General features: G+C 38.0%; 1 protein-coding gene across 1 annotated transcript in view; it reads left to right on the top strand.

The window, feature by feature from the left end:
• PLA2R1 (phospholipase A2 receptor 1) overlaps positions 1-19,773 on the top strand; it is a 131,403-nt gene that overhangs the window by 26,212 nt on the left and 85,418 nt on the right. The window contains exons 4-9 of the mRNA XM_062187249.1: positions 4,250-4,423; positions 8,185-8,298; positions 8,736-8,879; positions 11,104-11,298; positions 15,061-15,218; positions 18,780-18,878. Coding sequence (XP_062043233.1) covers positions 4,250-4,423; positions 8,185-8,298; positions 8,736-8,879; positions 11,104-11,298; positions 15,061-15,218; positions 18,780-18,878 — 884 coding nt within the window. The remainder of the gene's footprint in view (positions 1-4,249; positions 4,424-8,184; positions 8,299-8,735; positions 8,880-11,103; positions 11,299-15,060; positions 15,219-18,779; positions 18,879-19,773) is intronic.

The raw sequence follows: 19,773 nt of genomic DNA, 5'->3' as shown, positions 1-19,773 counted from the left end.
TTAGGAGGGAGTTATAGACAGATCCAGGAGACCAGTTGCAACAGTCAGGGCCAGGAATAGATTTAGATTTGGTGGTAGCAAGGGAATTGGAAAAAAGTGGACACACTGAAGATCTCCTTTGGAGATAGACTGAACAGGACCTTGTTGTCAGACTTCAGCTGTGCTGGAAAGGAAGAAAAGAAGGAAAAAAGAGAGAGTGGAGTTGTTAGGCGATAGAGCAGCTGATTAAATCAACAAGCAAAAAATGTAAGCATTAAACCCTTAATCATTGTTGTAATAGGATAAGCAGGAGTCTAAAACAATGCATTCAGCCATTGGTAGGATTTAAGGTCAGTATAAAAAATTAATTGTGTTTTTATGCAGTAGCATAGCAATAAGGAATACAGAAAAGATATTTTAAAATAATGCCATTTATAGTGGCATGAAAAACAATAAAATATTTAGGAAAGAATTTAACAACATTAAAAATTTACACTAAAAGTTACAAAACATAATGCAAAAAAATTAAACACCTAAATAATGGAAAGATATCCCATGTTCATAGATTGGGATACTTAATATGGCTGAGATGGTGCTACTTTACAGCAATCCCCATAAAAATTTTGGCTGAATTATTCATAGAAATTGACATGTTCTAAAATTCATATGATAATTCAAAGGACCAAAATAAATAAAAACAAATACAATGAATTTTATCATTAAAAAGAACAAAGTTGCAGAATTCACACTTTCCAAATTCAGAACTTACATAAACTTGTGGTAATCAAGACTAGAAAAATATATCAGAATTGAGAGTTCCTATTTATGTTCAGTTGATTTTTGACAAAGATGCCAAAACAATTTAATGGAAGAAAGAATCAGTTTTTCAATAAGTGGTACAAGGAAAATTGAATATCTACACTCAAAGCCATAGAATTGAAACTATCTCTTACCTTATAAAAAATTAACACAAAATGGAACCTATATGTAAATGGAATTGATAGAACTATGTAACTCTTAAAATATGGATAGGGTTAAAGTTTCATGGCTTTGGATATGACAATGAATTCTTAGATATGATACCAAAACACAATAATAAAAAAGTAAAAATGGATAAATTGGATCTCATCAAAATTAATAACTTAAATAAATAAAAATTAATAACTTAAATAAATAAAAATTATTAACTTATATTTTAGAGGATACTATCATGACAAATTTATTCTTTATTCTAATACTTACATATTTATGACTCTGTTTATCCAATTCTCTGCTGTTGGAAATTCTTTCTTCAGTCTTTCACTATTACATTTTTACCCCCAGAAACTTCTTTATTTAAGGAATACAAACTTCATACATTTCATAATTACAACTTTAAGAACATGGAGATTCTTCCCACCATATCCGCCTACCCATGTACTCTCCAACCCCTCTTCCTCCTCCCTCTCCTAGTCTCATTCTTGTTTTTTTTTTTTTTTACTAAGATCTATTTTCAATTAACTTTACACACATGTGATTAACTCTATGTTAACTAAAAAGTTCAATAGTATGAAAAAAAAAAAAAAAGCCAAACTGTTCTTCAAGTCAAGACAAGGGCTATTCAAAGTCACTGCTTCTCAAATTGTAAATTTCACTTCTATAGATCACCTTTTAGGTGCTCTGTTAGCTATCACAGATCAGGGAGAACATATAATATTTGTCCTTTGGGACTGTCTTATTTCACTAAGTATGATCTTTTCCAGTTTCATCCAATTTGTTGCAAATGATCGCATTTCATTTTTTTGTTTTTTTCTTTTTTGTTGCCTTTAAAAAAATTTTTTTTACCAGTGTGTAGTATTCTGTGGTGTACATATCTCATAATTTCTTTATGCAGTCTTTGGCTGATGGGCATTTGGATTGATTCCAAATCTTAGCAATTGTGAATTGAGCTGCAATAAGCATGGGGGTACAGATAATGCCTTCACATTGCTGATTTCATTTCCCTTGGGTAAATTCTCAGCAGTGGGATCAGCTGGGTAATATGATAGGTCTATATTCAGACCTCTGAGGTATCTCCATTCTGTCTTCCATAGTGGCTTTACCACCAACAGTGGATTAGGGTATCTTTTCCCCTACATCTTGCCAGCATTGGTTGTTTGTTGATTTCTGTATGAAAGCCATTCTAACGCATGGGAGGTGAAATCTCATTGTGGTTTTGATTTGCATTTCCCTGATGGCTAATGATCCTGAGCATTTTTTCAAATGTCTGTTGGCCATTTGGATTTCCTCTTTTGAAAAATGACTTGGGCCATCCTCCACTACCTTCCCAGGCCATAGCAGAGAGCTGGCCTGGAAGAGGGGCAACCGGGATAGAATCTGGCGCCCCGACCGGGACTAGAACCCGGTGTGCCAGCGCCACAAGGCGGAGGATTAGCCTGTTAAGCCACGGCGCCGGCCGATTACAAATATTTTCTTTGCTGAATGTTTATTTTGCAGTGCAGAAGTTTCTCAACTCAATGTAATCCCATTTGTCAATTTGGCTTTGATTGTGCTTCTGGGGTCTTTTCCAAGATGTGTTTGTCTATGCTAATGTCTTGCAAGTTTTCCCAATGTTTTCTAATAATTTGATGGTATTGGGTCATAGATTTAGATCTTTTGTCCATTTTGAGTGGATTTTTGTGTAAGGTGTGAGGTAGGGGTCTTGCTTCATACTTCATAAAACATGGAGATCCAGTTTTCCCAGCACCATTTGTTGAAGACTGTAAGTTTGGGGAAAATGGAATTAAAATGTATTTATTTGAGTCCAAAAGAAGTGAAATCCATGGATATGAGATATTTTCGTAAGGTTCATAAGAAATGCATATTATCAAAAATTTTGCTGGATTTCAAAAAATTTTGTATCAAAATGAACTTACCTTTTAAATCCAATTTCCCACATACATTCTGAATTATCCTCATTCATCTATCAGTTAGGAATCTATAGAAACTTTAGATTTATATGTGATTTGATAACTTCTGGTTAACTAACTGGGTTCTGGGGAATGTTTGTTGCAATAAGACATGAAAATGCACAGTCCACATTTCCAGGGGAACCTTTTAAGTATTTTTGGGGAAAAGAAAACCAATGAAAAAATGTTATTCTCAAGTAAATCTGAAGTATGGTGAATTAAAATTATACATGTTTCTTTACTACAAAATGTCTCATAGCCTTCAACATGAAGAATCTTCATAAATTCATGAGAAATGAATATTATGAAAGATATATATGTGAATTTTGTATTTCATAAATGTATTAATCCCATTCCAAATGAGTTTTTTGAAGTACCCTTGTATGCTAATGTGCAAATCTCAGAGGGTGCTATCCAAGTATATTCATCGTGTTCTGGATTTTCTTGGGGAGCCTCTTGAAGCTGTCTGACTCCAAGCAGTTCTCTTTGGAAAAGGCTGTTCTAGATTTCAGAAGGATGCCTGTCCCTAAGTCACAATCATACTGTACGATGGTTCATACTTCCCATACTTCTGAAATTATTTGGCTAAGTTTCATTTCTGGCATTTAACTCTGGCTTTTAGTTCACTATGAGATATAATTTAAATTTTTAGCAAAAGCACTTAAACTAACTTCTGATTTTGTGATATTTTCATAAACTTATTATTTTTCAGATCAAGATTTCATCCTTTATTAAATTACTTTTAAGCATATTATGCAATCTTTGACCAATGTCTTACAAGTGGATTTTATATTTTTTTCCTCTTGGTTGAAAGAACATTCTTAAACTGAATTAGCAACACTTTTGTGCTAAATATCATTTTGAAAACTTGTGTTCTTTATTGACATATTTCTACTGTATCCTTTTTATTCAATTGAGCATTTCAAATTTGGGGATAAAAGGCTTTTGAAACAACATTTGTGTCTCAGATATTTAAATTCACACAATTTTCAATGTAAAGTTCTAAATGATTACTTTTAAAAGAACAGATGGTATTTCCACAAATAATTCACTTCTATTTCCTTCTCTTTAAATTTGTTTCTGTTATTTTACTGGAAAGGATCAGATCTTTTTTATTGGCAATTTCTTGAGTTTCCTAAGGTAAGTCATGAAAAAGCTTAACAATAGGTGTCCGTGGGATAACAATGCAGATATCACCACAAAAACTCATGAAGAATATAGAAAACACTGAAGCTTTCAGGGTTGCACATTGGGATAATTTCATTCAAACTCATCTGAGAAATACGTTGCTGTGTAGGCACAATAAGAGAGTAATGGATGTTTACAATGAATTTTGATTTCAGCCTCTGCAGAGGTGGGTTGTGATGCTGTCTGGGAGAAGGACCTCAACTCACACATTTGCTACCAATTCAACCTGCTTTCCTCTCTCTCCTGGAGTGAGGCACATTCTTCATGCCAGATGCACGGAGGTGCTTTACTAAGTATTGTGGATGAAGCTGAAGAAAATTTCATACGAAGTAGGTAGATGGTGCATAATAATATTGATGTAATAAAATGGTAAAAATTATATCAGTGTATGAAAAAATGTATTGTGGAAAAAAAAGTTCCTTATAAAATATTTTTCTTTTTTAACATGACTCAAATTCTACCTAGAATTTTCACATGACCCATAAGCCATTCTATTTGACACCCATTCACGTCATCCTTGATGTTTCCGTCTTATAGAAGAGAATCTGAGGCCACAAAAAAGCACCCCATGCAAGCTGCAGCTCCAGTGGGTTGATCAGGGAGAGTCTAAGCTCAGGACTAATTCTTGCCCTCTGAGGGATCTTAGCTACACAACTTCCATTTATAAGCAGTTTGTGTACTTTATTAGTTAAACCTCATAATATTTATCACTCACTTTGTGCAGGTCTGGGGGATGCCAAAGAACTCAAAATTTAGTGGGGGAAAGAAAAGAACATAATATGTTAACAGGATTTGCTTAAGATATAGTATAAGATGTCAAAAGAATTGTGCTAGTACATTGGTACTTGCATTTCACCCATCACTAAACTGCCTTCTTCTCCTTTATAGACTAAATGTACTTTTTATATGGTATAGAAATGACTCTTTAAATGTTTTTGGTACATTAAAAATTGTCACAAAATTAGTCACTTTCATTAAAACTTTCTGACACTAATTTTTTCAATTTTTATTACACATGTAGTACATTTTAATTTTAGAATAATTTCTTAAATTCAGGTATACAGAGACAAAAATGAATGGATGTTCCATAAGTCTACAACAAAGAGATAACTATATTTTCTGAAAAAATACATAAAAGCATATGTGTACATATGTACAATGTATAAAAAAAGTAAATATTCTATGAAAACATGAGGTGCCTATTTCACAGTGGTTACGAGCAGGAACTGGAAAGCCACCCATCCAGGTTTGATTCCCACCTCCACACCTACTATCCAGGGTTACCCTAGCAAATGTCTTAACCACTCAGTACTCCCAGTTTCCCCTTCTACTATGTGGAAATAGTAACATGGCCTACTTCTTGGTGTGGGTTATGTTCCATAACTTATATGAAGTCTTAGGAAAGTTCCTGATACATGCAACACTCAGTATGTGCTAGCCGTTTGACAACAGTTATGCATAGCTTGGTAATCTGCTTACTTCATTTTCCTGCCTATAATGAACATCTGACCCTGTCTGTAAATATAAATATGTATCATGATTTTTAATGGTAACTGAGTAGCATAGGTTGACAGTAATATGTCCATCTAATCTCTTTCCATTCAGGATAGATGGAATTATTGATTTTGCTTTGTTTATTTATTTATTTTTACTATTATAGACCATCCTTGCATATATCATTATGCATGGATTCTAAATTATTTCTCTATATAATTGTAGAATTGGATTCACTGGATGGAAGACGAAGGATATTCTAAAGCTTTAAAAGTTATTAATTCCTTCCAGAAGATTGTAACCAGTGGGTGAATGGTGTAAGAGTGCCCTTTCCCCAGTCATGCAAAATATGGGAAATATCATTGAAACCAATTTGACTGAGTCATATTGCAGGAAAAATACCAATTTCTAAAATCATTCTAATCCTGTAATCATTTTTAGATAAAAATCTGCATACAATTTATGAATTTCAGTTATCTACCTTACATGCCAGAATTTCTCATGAGAGAGTAAGGACTTCCTCATCAAACTTGAGTAATAATTTATAAAGTAAGTTTGATTTAAATACCTCAATTCTATAATTAGCTTTTGGGGATTATTTAGGAAGATAACAGTTTTTTTTTTTTAAATAAAGATAGAAACCTATTCTGACCAAGATATTTTTAATGATGAGAATAGCCTAACATTTACTGCTGATCACTGATGAACATTAATTATGATATAAAGAACAATTAAGCTGTTGCAAGTACCAAGAAATAGCCAACAGTAATTAGGTTTAAAGTTGTTATTTCAGTATTTTGGGTAAATTTGGTTGTAAAGAAAAATCAATGTTTTATACATCTTTAAATACAGATTATAAATTACACAATTATTTTTATGTGTTATGAAAACAATTGGATTTCAAAATAACTCTAAGATGAGAATAATTAATATTTTAATTATGTTATTTAAAAATATCACTGGACAAATACCTGGATTTTAAATATAAAAATTTCTTGCTGTCTTGTCAATCCATGTTTCATTTTTCCTGTTGTCATCATAAATCCTGTTGGGTGATTTAATCAAATGATCTTAGGAAGAGACCCATGGCTAATGCCACAGGAAGCTGGAACTTTGAGGCCCATGTGTGTTATGCTGTTACTGTTAAATCATTTCTGGGGTCTCAAAATTATAAAGCAACATATTCTGTTTCCTTAAATGGGTTCAGTTTTTTCCATTCTCCGCTAATGTACTGAAATGTCCAACCACTGGGGATACTCCAGCCTTGTTATGTAAATCCACTGACCTCATAACCTGGGTAATCATACAGTCTACCATCTACCCTTAGACTCTTTGACAGTAAAAGGCACAGCAACTGATGATTATTCTGGAACTATCATGGTAAACCATGGGTTTTTTCAGGCAAACTAGGTCATACCTTCACCCTAATTTTTACTCTTATCTGTCAGGTTTTCAATCTCAGGGTAGGCCCCTGTATCTGTCTCAAAATAAATTGGGTTCTGAAACAAATGAACCATTAGAGAACAGTGCTCTCCTTTATAGATTAGATAGGTAAGTGGCAATATCTGAAAGTGTCATAAAATTTGCCATTTTTATAAAATGTTTCTGACATTTGTGTTTTTGTCCAAATTTTATTGCACAAGTCGCTCATGTTTTTCTAGTATAATATTTTAAAATTCAGGTCCATTGAAAGAAAAGGCAAAGAAAAATTGCTAATAATTCTACAGTTTCCATAGTACAAACCTGTCAATGCAAGTGTTTTCTCCTAATATCCATAACAAAATGTGTATCTTCATTTATTTTTATCAGGAAGGCAGAGACAAAGTTCTCTCAATTGTTAGCTTACTCCCAAGTGCTCCCAACAGCTAGGCTCACGAGCTCAGAATTCAATCTGGGTTACCCATGTGGGTAAGCACCCATGCAGCTACCTCCCAGGGTGCATATTAGCAGGAAGCTGGAATCAAGAGCCAAGCTGACCCTCAAATCCATGCAGTCTGATATGGACTGTGGGCATCCCATGCAATACCTAACCATCTGCTAAAAACTTGAGTTAAAATATGAGTGCTGGAGCCGGTGCCACAGAGCTAGCCTGCCATAAACCTCCCAGCCCAAGTGGTAAACAGCCTTGAGTTTGCCTCGCACTTGGCCTTGCTGTGAGGGACCTCTCTGGGTACTCTGGCCCCTTGGATTGGGCTGCCCCTCTAGACCAGATGGCCCCTACGGTTGTCACACTGCACAGCCCCTTGGCTGCTCTGCCCCTGTAGGCTGTCCTCACCTTTGAAAACGTGTGCTGTTCACTTTCTGAGAGTTCCTCTCCACCTTCCTGCACCCTCTAAAACCCTCAAGTGCATGAACTCACATAAAGAAGCCGGTTTAAAATCTGTGGCATCCTTAGACAAGGTTGCCAACCATTGTAAGACAACATTTCTGCATACTTGGATGAAGCACTTCACAACTAAACTGCAGTCAGGGGTCTTTAGGGGACTGCCTTGTTCCTCCAAATGGTGAAGGCACCAGGGTGACTCTGTGCTCCAGGAATAGGAAATCAAAAGCATTGCATTTTTTTTTTTTTGAAACTTCATGATGTCCATTTCAGAGCAGGTAAGCGGAGAAGCAGTGGAGCTGTGGACAGGTCTGAATCAGCTGGATGTGAATGCTGGCTGGCAGTGGTCTGATGGGACACCGCTCAGCTATCTGAACTGGAGCCCAGGTACCTCAGCGTTTTATTGACCTTCCACAAGCGGCATGGGAAATAGCCTTTCTGGTGCAGCCATGTTGTTATAAAAGTGGTTTATAAACATCTGAAGCCTTGCTGCATTCCTGCAAGGCAAGCTTCCCCAGACCAGAAGATGGAGACCAAAAAGGTAAGTTACTTAGCCAAGCTTGCAGGAAGGTTTGGGTCAGAGCCAAGACCGCAGTCTGCTCTCTTAAAAATAGCAACAAATTGCAAAACATTTCCCTACTATATAACAATAAAGTTGGCTCTTTTATAGCCTTTGGGAAATCACTTCATTGCCATGCCTGGACTTGACCTGCGAAATCATAGCTGTTAACAGTTCACTCTCCATGTGGAAGGGAGACTCCTCAATGCCCAAATCACCTTTCACATATATTAAACTCTCATTAACACACATGTTGTATTTTCAGAGATAAATTTTGAACCATTTGTTGAATATCATTGTGGAACCTTCAATTCATTTATGCCAAGGGCCTGGAGGAGTAGAAATTGTGAGTCCACCTTGCCTTATATTTGTAAAAAATACCTAAACCACGTCGATGATGAAATAGTTGGTAAGTGTTATTATTTTAAGTGACTCTCATATGTTGTTTGTCTTTTCAACAGATAAAAATTCCTTCACTTTTTATCTTAAAAAATCATACTTAAAACCTAGCTAAGTCTTGTTTGTATTTTTATGAATAAAAATGTATAACTATAAAAATCACTATTGTAAAGCCTCTATGAATCAAACATGCCTATAGGTTTTTACCTATTTTTTTTTTAATTTTTAAAAAATATTGCATTTTAGTCATTCTGTTTTAGAAAAACAACTATGCTCCCTTTTCTATTCTAGTTCTGAATTTTAGAGTTACCCTAGAAAGTAAGCATAAATTAGAGAACAATTTTATGAACTTCCTTACTTCATTGACTTTCATTGTTTATTAACTTTTTAAGCTGACACATAATTACAAACATTAGGCATACACCATGATGTTTGGACCCAGATATACCTAGTGTAATCATCAAAGCATGGTGATCAGCTTTGTGGTCAGAACACTCAAAGTCCTCTCTTCTAGCTACTTAATCACCCCCGCTGCACAACAGAACCTCAGAAATTTCCCTCCTAAGTGTCCATTTGTTCCATAATTCATTGATTTTCTAGCACACCTGTATCTCTTATTCATAACACATCCTCCCTGATGAAATAACATTCAAAACTTTTAGATGTCACGAAGGCTTAAATCATACCTAATTATAATCTAGTGCCTGAAGTCCAATTATTTCTGTGTTTAAGGTCTACTACCTCTTTTAGTCTCTGAGGGAGTTAATGTCTTAACAGAAAGTAGAGATACAAACATAGCCATCTTTTAAAGAATCGTTCCAAGAGTAATTAGAAACAACTCTAGATTTAAAATAACAAGCTAAATTAGCTATTTTGAATATTGTCCTTAACAAGTAGATCTTAACTTTTGTCTACTTTTAAGAAGCCATGCTTAGGAGTGTCATTGATTATGGGGTAGAGATTTTTCTACCATTGTGAGAACTCACTGGAATTGCTACTGGCTGTTATTGACCACATCCTTCTATTTTTGCCTTCTGTCCACCCTCCTTTCTCCATTTGTTCCTTCTTTCTGTTGTTGTTGTTGTTACTTTACTCTCCAGCATGCCCTCCTGCCACCTTTCTTTTATCCTGTTTTATTTATTCCTCTGACCGACTAATTGAAGTCAAAAGACCAGAATTGGGGGTTGTAGCCCTCAGCCTGTTTGGATTCTTTGTTGTTGCTTCAGCAAATTCTTTTGAAGATTGAGGCCAGTGCCTTCACACTGTGCTTCCAGGATCTCAAAATCCTTGCTTGTCCTGTCCTTGCTGAGGTCAGACCAGTTTCTCTATCTCTGCATCTCTCCTTTAGAGACTGAAAATTTCACCTTTAGAGAGTTCTATCGCTGATTTTTGTTAGATTGAAAAGTACAGGGGCAGATGATAACTCAGTGTTCTCACAGTCTTTATGAATCTAGTTGCTGTCAGAGTCCCAGAAGCAACTTTAAAAGGAATGTTTTGTTTTCCAAATAGCAGTGAATTCTTATCTAACTGAATTAGTTCTTAAGAGAGGCACTTAGCTGTGATTAATAACATAAGATTTTTAAATGCTGTTAACAGTTTGGGAACAAGCTCTTGGATAAAGAATGCCAAACACTGGCATGCACACCACCGTTTGCCCTTCCGGTGCCCAAAGCACCATGGCTTCAAGTTCCTGTAAGGGCAGCTCAGGGTCACATCAACCTAGGGTGATACCACAGGCAATCAAACCGACCTTCGATGTGAAACCTATTTGTCAGCCCTGCTCTGGAGGAAGTGCAGGCTCTTATCGGCTGACGATGAATATCTACCCATCCACACACTGTGTGTAAAGTCCATGCAATATGACTTAAGTTGTGTTCCAAAATGCTACTCCTTCTGCCATGTGAAAAGACTTCATAAATAGAAAACTATTCAATTTTGTATCTGGTCCTGACTTTCCATGTTCATTGTATGACTTTTGCCACATCCTCTACCCCTTCTTGCCTTAGATTTTTCATCTGGAAACAAAGTGCTGAGATCCATTAGACCCTAGATCTAGAACTAAATCATACATTAGACCTTTCTGAGTGCAGAATTTCTAGAATTCCATGATTCATTTCAGAGCTTTCTATTTTCATATTTTAAAGTAATCATGTTGATGATAATTTATATAAAGGCTATTAAGTGATGTTAAAATAATTGTGGAAAATGACATTGTCTTTTGTTGATTTGAAAAGAAAAAGATGCTTGGAAATACTACGCCACCGACTGTGAGCCTGGCTGGGATCCCTACCATCGTAACTGCTACAAACTTCAGAAAGAAGAAAAGACCTGGAACGAGGCTTTGCATTCCTGCCTCTCCAGTAACAGTACATTAATAGACATAGGCTCATTGGCAGAGGTGGAGTTTCTTGTCACTCTCCTTGGAAGTGGTGAGTGCCAACTTTGGCTTTGAGTTAAAAAATCTGAAATAGACTACAATAGCTATTTTTATTAGTAGAGTTAAAAATATTTAAACTTAAGAAAACATTTACCAGAAGGTCCAATGCCTTCTATAAATTTTAAGAATCATGTATTTGAAAACACCTCTTAAATATCTAACATGGTATAGTTTGTTTAGCCAGTAAACTTAAGCACAACCATCTAAAATGTTTTTAGTTTCTTTCTACCAACAAGTCTAAAACATATGATACACAGATTCAGGTCCCACAAATTAAAATGTATCTTTGATTGATTTTAGCAGCTTAAATTTATGGACAATCTTATCTATAAGCCATTTAAAATAAAACTCTTAATAAAATTTCCTATGTGGACATACAATATGTACACACATATAATATAGCATAATAGACCAATATAGCAATTTTAATAATAGCTTTTAAAATCTTTAACTCTTTTTGTAGATTGCCAATTGATTTGATTTGCTTTTTCTTTTTAGTAACCTCAGTTAACCATACTTTCTCTCAGTTGGTACTGTTAATACATTATTGGCTTCATCTGTTTACAGAGCCATCCCAAAGTACTGAATACAATAAAAGTGGCTGGAAAAAGTCCATAGGAACCTATAGGAGGACAGCTAAACACAGAACCAACAACGCTTTAGTTTTATGAGCAGCAGATATTCAAATTTTTGAAAAAAGCACATATTTAAATAACCCATAGCTCTTAATAAAAATTCAGCTGTTTTTGAACAATTAGAATTTAACAGACATCAAGAGAACATAATAGATTACTTTAACACATTGCTTTAACAGAGCATCAGAGTTTAATTCTATGTCAAAGAGAAATTGAGCTTCCTGTGATCTTTTGCTGTGAGGTTTCCTTCCTTTACCTTCTTTCCTATTGGTGACCATGTTTCTGTGTTTCTGTGTGTAACACATCTTTAAGCATCTTTTGCAGGGCAGGATGAGTGGCAACAAATTCTTTCAGTTTCTGTTTGCTGTGAAAAGTCTTAATTTCACCTTCATTCACAAATGAGAGCTTTGCAGGATATAGTATTCTGGGCTGGCAGTTTTTCTCTCTTAGTACCTGGGCTATGTCTCGCCATTCCCTTCTAGCTTGTAGGGTTTCTGATGAGAAGTCTGCTGTGAGTCTAATTGGAGATCCTCTAAGAGTGATCCGACGTTTCTCTCTTGCACCTTCACTCAGCCCAACTTCCAAAGTGACCACTGCAGCTGAGGGGATGGTCAAGTAGGGTCAGCAACATTGCAGGCAGAACTGTAAATTTCTTGTTAGAGATGCCCCCTGCCTTTACCTGGCCAGCTCTCCTCCCAGGCCAGCCAAGTAATGAAAGTCAACAGAGTGCCTTCCCCTAGGAGGTTCACACCTCCCTTAGGATATACCCCATGTGAAGAGATAGGTAGGTCTGGGCCTCTGAATTTACAAGGCCTAAAGCCCACCAGATTATTATCAAGCCCCTTCTATCAGGTTCTATTTGCCTCTCAATCAGAAAACTTCATTGTAGCTTAGACAGCACCTTTCTTAGCTCCTCTAATAATGACTCTGTCCTTTGTTCTAGGCCCTGTCTAGTGCACTTGGGCCTCATTCCTTTGTAATCATAACCTCTACTCTACCACCAATGGCTCTACTCCCAACATGTATGTACTGATGGTCCTCTTCCCCACTTAATGCTGCATAATTGTTCAAACCTGGTAAATGCCACTCTTAGGATCATTGGTTACTATCCTCACTGTCTTTTATGACCTTGTCTAAATATGATCAGAGTCGGTGAACTTGGAAGGCTTCCATAGCCTTGGCAATTCATGACGACAGCCTAGGATGGTTACTGGCGCCATAAACTAGAGTGTCAATTTGTTGGGTCAACAACAGGAGCCACTGTACACTTGCTCCTCATGTGGGATCTCTGTCCTTAATGTGCTGTACATTGTGATTTAATGCTATAACTAGTACTCAAACAGTATGTTTCACTTTGTGTTTCTATGTGGGTGCAAACTGTTGAAATCTTTATACTAAATTGATCTTCTGTATATAAAGAGAATTGAAAATGAATCTTGAAGCAAATGGAAGGGGAGAGGGAGCGGGAGGGGGGAGGGTTGCGGGTGGGAGGGAAGTTATGGGGGGGGGGGGAAGCCATTGTAATCCATAAGCTGTACACTGGAAATTTATATTCATTAAATAAAAGTTAAAAAAAATAAAATAAAAAAAAATATTTAAACTATTTAAAAGTGCTTATTTATGGCTCATAGGTTTGAAGTTGCTAAATAATATGCAAGAGTACAAATTCATTAAATTTTTACAAAATATGTGTTCAGAAACTTTGTAATGTTTTCACACATGCCAGATATTTTTAATTTGTTGTTAAAAAGCAGAGGTCATTTTCCAAAATTATAATTATAATAATAATAATTTTAAAAACCCTAAACCTGTAATTTAGCATTATGTCCACTAGATAGCAGTAATCTGTGGAAGTGATATAATGCAAGTAATAAAGGACATTCCTCAGCAAATGACCAAATTTAAATAACTGTGATTAGTAACCAGTGGATCGTTTATCTGGTGCAGTGTCCTCAGGCTGTGCCATGTTCAGAAGTTCCAGGCTGCTGCACCTCCACCAGATTTAGTCCATCTGAGCAGGTCTGCTTCTCCCTATGATGCACGTTTAAAATGCAAGTCTGCTGAAAACCATTGAAACCACTAGCTACATATTTTAATTTTTAAAAACAAAAGAAAACTCCCCAGACTCCATTTTGATGACCTTTTGAATGTTAGAGTTTAGTCTGGAGGGGAAACACAAACCCTTCTGTGTCATTTTCCCCAACCCTTTGCATTTGGGATTAAGATAATCCTGAGTCTCCCTTTATTTCAATAAGAGCATCTGAACATCTCTCCCAGACACCTTCTCATCCTACCTTGGCTGTCAAGCTTGAGTTTCCTTTCCAGAAACCCCATTGCTTCCTATTTCAATTGCAACAAAATGGGGGGAAAAATAGAAAAGGGCTAGCAAAAACATGTATTGTGAAGATAAGACTACTAGGGTCAGCGCTGTGGCATAGTGGGTAAAGCCACCGCCTACAGTGCTGGCATCCCATATTGGCACTGGTTCAATTCCCAGCTGCTCCACTTCCAATACAGCTCCATGCTAATGCACCTGGGAAAGCAGTGGAAGATGGCCCAAGTGCTTGGGCCCTTGCACCCATGTGGGAGACTCAGAGGAAGCTCCTGGCTCCTGGCCATTTGGAGAGTGAGCCATCAGATGGAATATCTCTTTCTCTCTGTCTCTCCATTCTCTAACTCTGCCTTTCAAATAAATAAATCTTTTTTAAAAAGCTAGGCTACTATTAAATGATTTTTTAACATGCCCTTTTCATAATATAGTGGAACTTCCCATTTTCCCTTTCTCTAGACAGAAGCAAAATCAGACATTTCAGGTCAACTTTATCTACAGTAGCAGGAACCAGAGTCCCAGGAATCTGATTTGCTTAAGTATTGCCCTTGCATTGGCTTTAGCTCACATTCTGCCTCACTTATAATGCCTTCATTGAGCCAAACTGGATGTTATGGGAGGGAAAAAGATTTAGATCTGTATCATATATTGAGACTTAACCAGATTTCATCACATGAAGAAGTAAAGAAGAAGTTACATGCAAAGTAGTATATTTGGGTAATAAGCCCAGTACAATATCTCCTTTGCAAATGTTAAGATCTTGCAAATAATTTACATTTATCTCTTACAGAGAATGCATCAGAAACATGGATTGGTTTGAGCAGCAACACATTTCCGGTCTCCTTTAAATGGTCTAATGGCTCCTCAGTCATCTTTACTAACTGGCACACACTTGAGCCCCAGATTTTCCCAAACAGAAGCCAGCTGTGTGTCTCTGCTGAACAATCCGTAAGCTGATTCATTTGTTCAGTGCTCATTTTGTTGGACTAATACTGAGGGTCACTTGTGCCAAGGACTTGGGCTATGGCAGAGACTAAGACAGGCACAGTTCCTGCTTCTCATGTGGCTTTTATGCTGGGCAGCAAACAAGGACACACAGAAAAAAACATGGTAGTTATTGTTGTGATGATTGCTCCAACAAAGCTGGTGCCAATGTGGTGAGAATCTTGGTTGTGACAAATACTTCAGAGAGATGGTCACTTCTGAAGAGGTGACATTTAAGCTGGGGCTTAAACAAACAAAAAAAAATCTTTTGAAGAACAGGGGAAGAAAATCCAGGCAGAGGGCAGCAAGTGCAAAGGCCCAGAGGCAGGCCCAGACTTGCTGTATTTAGTAGAGACCAGCGGTGAGGAGGTGGTAGGGGATGGGGCAGGAGAAATATGTAAGTGCTGGGCTTATAGACCATGGAGTAGCAGCCACTAACATGCTTCAGGGAGCCAGAGGGCATGATCTGAGGGCATGAGCTGACTTACGTTTCAAAAAGCAAAGGGGTGCTGCCTAGAGAATGCATTAGAGAAGGATAAAGTGGAAGCAGAAAAAACTAGTTTGAAAGCTTCTCCAGGGTGGTATCTTTGAAGAGAAATGGACAGATTCAAGGATGCTTTGGAAGACAGGACTAGTTCCTAAATTAGATGAGGGATGGGAGAGAGGTAGATCTCTGACTTGAGCAACCATCACTTTGGTGGATGGGAGTGCCTAGACCACCACGGCAATGTTGAGGAAGAGAGCTGAGGGTGGAAGATTACCCTGGGGAGTGATGATGTGTATGCTTACTATCTTATTAAAACCTAGGGTCTGAAAAGTATGGGTAAGCTCTTTGAAAACTCTGCATCGGTGGCAAATTTTGCTCTTTTCTTCACACAAATGGAATGGTCCCAGTGGTCTTACCTTCAGACTTATCCCCATGTTCCCATCTTTCATTTATCTAAATTCTCAGATTATACAAAATTAGTTTAATCCCAATCCACAAGGATAGATTATTATATGTTTAAAATAGATTTAATCTCCTTGATTTGATAGATAGCTGCTGATCGTACCAGGTGGATATTGTTGGGATTTGATGGACATCTTCATTCTTTCTAATGACAGGCAGAGTTAGACAGAGAGAAATGTCTTCCTTCCATTGGTTCACCCCCCCTAAATGGCCGCTACGGCCAGCGCACTGCGCCAATCCAAAGCCAGGAGCCAGGTGCTTCCTCTTGGTCGCCCATGCAGGTGCAGGACCCAAGCACTTGGACCATCCTCCATTGCCTTCCAGGGCCACAGCAGAGAGCTGGACTGGAAGAGGAGCAACTGGGACAGAACCTGGCACCCCAACCGGGACTAGAACCAGCGCCGCAGGCGAAGGATTAGCCAAGTGAGCCGCGGCGCCGGCTGATGACCAGTATTCTTACAAAGTCAAGTTCCCCCAAAAAGAAGTTTATGAAATGTAACTAAAGTAGCTTGACAAAGTAATTGTGCCAAACAAACATAGAAAATTCCTGACACTTAGGTTAGTGATACATTTCATTGTTTTCTCTCTTCAGGCTTTGTGGGCACACATAATCACATATGCAATTAGACGGTCTCTAAGTCCCATCTGAGGACGGAGAAACAATGGCCTCCCTAGATGTTTTTTTTGGGTTTGCTATGCAATCCACCATAGTTCATTCTGCAGTATTTGATGTTTTATTGATTTGTGGGTTAAATCCAGGTAAGGCAGCCTTCATCTCCTGTGGACAGACAGGGATATCTCACTTAGCATATTCACAGACCAGGAGCCAACATTTGGACAGAGTGAAAACAGGTATTAATAATTGTGGATGGGTCAGGACATCATACTATAAGTATAATGTTTTGGGGTTCCTTTTTAAACATTTTTTTTATTTTATGTGAGGGGCAAAGAGAGACGGACGGACAGGGTTCCTATTTGCCACTATACTCCCCAGATGCCTACAACAGCCTGGGCGTAAGCCAGGAGCCCACAACTCAACTTATGTCTCCCATGTGGTTGGAGAAAGCCCAATTACTCTAGCCATGACCTCTGCCTCCCAGGGTCTGCACTGGCAGGAAGTGGAAGTCAGGATGTAGAGCCGGGTATCAAACCCAGATACTCCAACGTGAGATGCAAACATCGTTACTGCTAGGCTAATTGCCCGCTCCACTGTGGCTCCTTTATTGGCGGCTCGGTGGCTCCTGAAGTAGTGGATGTGTACTAATTAGTATTTATCTGTATGAAGTGGAACTTAGTATGAATATAATTATTATAGTTAACAAGTTACCACATCCTGGTGGACACCTAAATTTGAGCATGAGAGCTAGGAAAGGGTTCGTTCTTCCCTCCATGTGACAGTTATTAAGCAGCTACAGTATGCCTGACACTATCTTGTAACTGGATAGTTTACTGGAAGACTCTATGGCAGACGGATGTGGGCTTGTGAACACAAGAGGTGTCATACCCACCTCCATGTAGTATGGTTCTGAATATCATGGCAGGGCTCCATATTTATCTCAAATCCTGGATGCCTCAAATACCACCTGAAATTCCACACCTAAATTAGGTGACTTTAGTCTAATGTTCTGATTTATGTTAAAATAAAAAATCCTTTTGAATAATAAAATTTTAGACTGTTGGCAGTTATGGTGTTATTAATGAAGGTCTAAGAGTAGCCTTTGGTAGAACTAGGAAAAGATATGGAAGTATCTGCCTACCATCTAAAGGGAACACGCTCTGAAGAAGGACTTTGGGAGTTGAACATGACTGCCAGCTATGGGAGTGTTATCTAGGATGATGCATGGTAGCTTCCAGGATCAGGTTTATACAGGAAAGCAGTAAAGCGTTCAATTGAACACAAAGAAGTGGCTGAAGAGAGGAAGTAGTCTTCCTTGATTAGAGGGATGGCTTCATCCATGTGATTCTCCAAGTATGGCCTCTGAGCCTGCGGTATCAATGGCACCTGAAGACTTGTTAGAAATGCAAATTCTCACATCCCATCAAGGCTGGGTCACTGGCTTCTCAGCTACCCCTCTGTGTGATTCTAGTGCATGTAGATGGAGAACCACTGCTTTATCCTGTCTGTAAAAGAAAATTTGAGAGCAGCTTCATAAAAAGCCAGCTTAACTTTCGTATCAATCCTTGCCCCTATTTTTGCTGTCTATGGGAAATTGTGCAAAATATGAAACCTAACCTTCAAGATGGGAATGATAATCCCTACCTCACAGGATCATTGAGATCACATGTGGAAAACACCCAGCATTATGCTTGGCACATAGCAGTCAAGAACATCTGTGTCTCTCTGTTTCCTGTCCACCCAACTCTGGATTGCATGCCTCAGATCCATGACACACTTGGGATGACTTCCTCCCTGCTGGAAGAGTGTCAGCCCATCCCATGGCAAGGCAGGATGCTGACACATCACCCCACTGGGAATCCCTTGTCACTGGTCATGTTTGTGTTCAGAAGCAATGGGCTCAGCCATCAGGGGTCAGTGTGGAGCACAGTCATTCAACTTGTGACATCTTTCTCCTTAGGAAGGACACTGGAAAGTTACAGATTGTGAAGAAACTCACTTTTACGTTTGTAAAAAGCCAGGCCATGTCCTTTCTGATGCTGAATCAGAATGTCAAGAGGTAAGTGTTGTTAATATTGGAAGACCCTGCAATTTAGATTCAGAAACTACATAACTAGAATAACACTTGTATATCTGTCAGTAATTTTAAGTAAATGTTCCTCTCTTGTCTTCTCTCTCTCACTCTCACTCTTTCTCTCCCCTCTCTCTTGCAGCACCCTCTCTCTGCACCTGTCCCTTTCTTCTCTCCCTTCCTTATTCCCTCCCTTCCTTATTCCCTCCCTCCGTTTCTCCCTCCCTCCCTCCCTCCTTTCCTTCTTTCGTCTCCCCTCTCTTGCTTCTTCCTCCCTCTGTTTCCCCTCCCTTCCTTCCAGCCCTCCTCTTTTTGTACTGAATGTGGACTACTCTTGACAAACCAATTATCAGCCACAAACACCTGAATAATGTGCAGCCTCAAGAAGGATCATTGTCTTCTTGTCCTCTTGGACCCAAGACTACGATTTTTGATGAGATAAAGTGATCCTGTACACCATCTGTACGGACACCTATTGTCACATGGTGCCCTGTCTCATATGTGGTTTGCATCATTCTCAAGTGGGATGTCAGAGAGAGAACGAATGCACTCCTTGGAGTCAGGCAGTGAGCCTCTGTACCCAGCATCTTGCCTGCCGTTCACCTTTCTTAAAATGAAATATTTGAGTAGAATACAATAATGGTGAGAAGTGCATGTTCGTAACATATTTATTATTTTGGAAAGATAGTTAAAATGCTTTATTATTTTTCTCTTCAAGTACGATTATTTATGCTCAAGCTAGATAGTGATCTATTTCATCTCTCTTATCTCTGTTCATTAATCAAGGTGTAAACCTATGAGCTACTATTCATACTCAAGCTGGACAATACAAGTGCCATAGCTGACATGTCCCTAAACATTTTATCAAATGATTACAGTTCCA

This window comes from Lepus europaeus, chromosome 1, assembly GCF_033115175.1.
Source record: "Lepus europaeus isolate LE1 chromosome 1, mLepTim1.pri, whole genome shotgun sequence".
In the NCBI taxonomy this organism is placed as follows: domain Eukaryota; kingdom Metazoa; phylum Chordata; class Mammalia; order Lagomorpha; family Leporidae; genus Lepus; species Lepus europaeus.
Note: the sequence above shows the minus strand (reverse complement) of the source record. Positions and strands in the feature narration are given on the sequence as shown.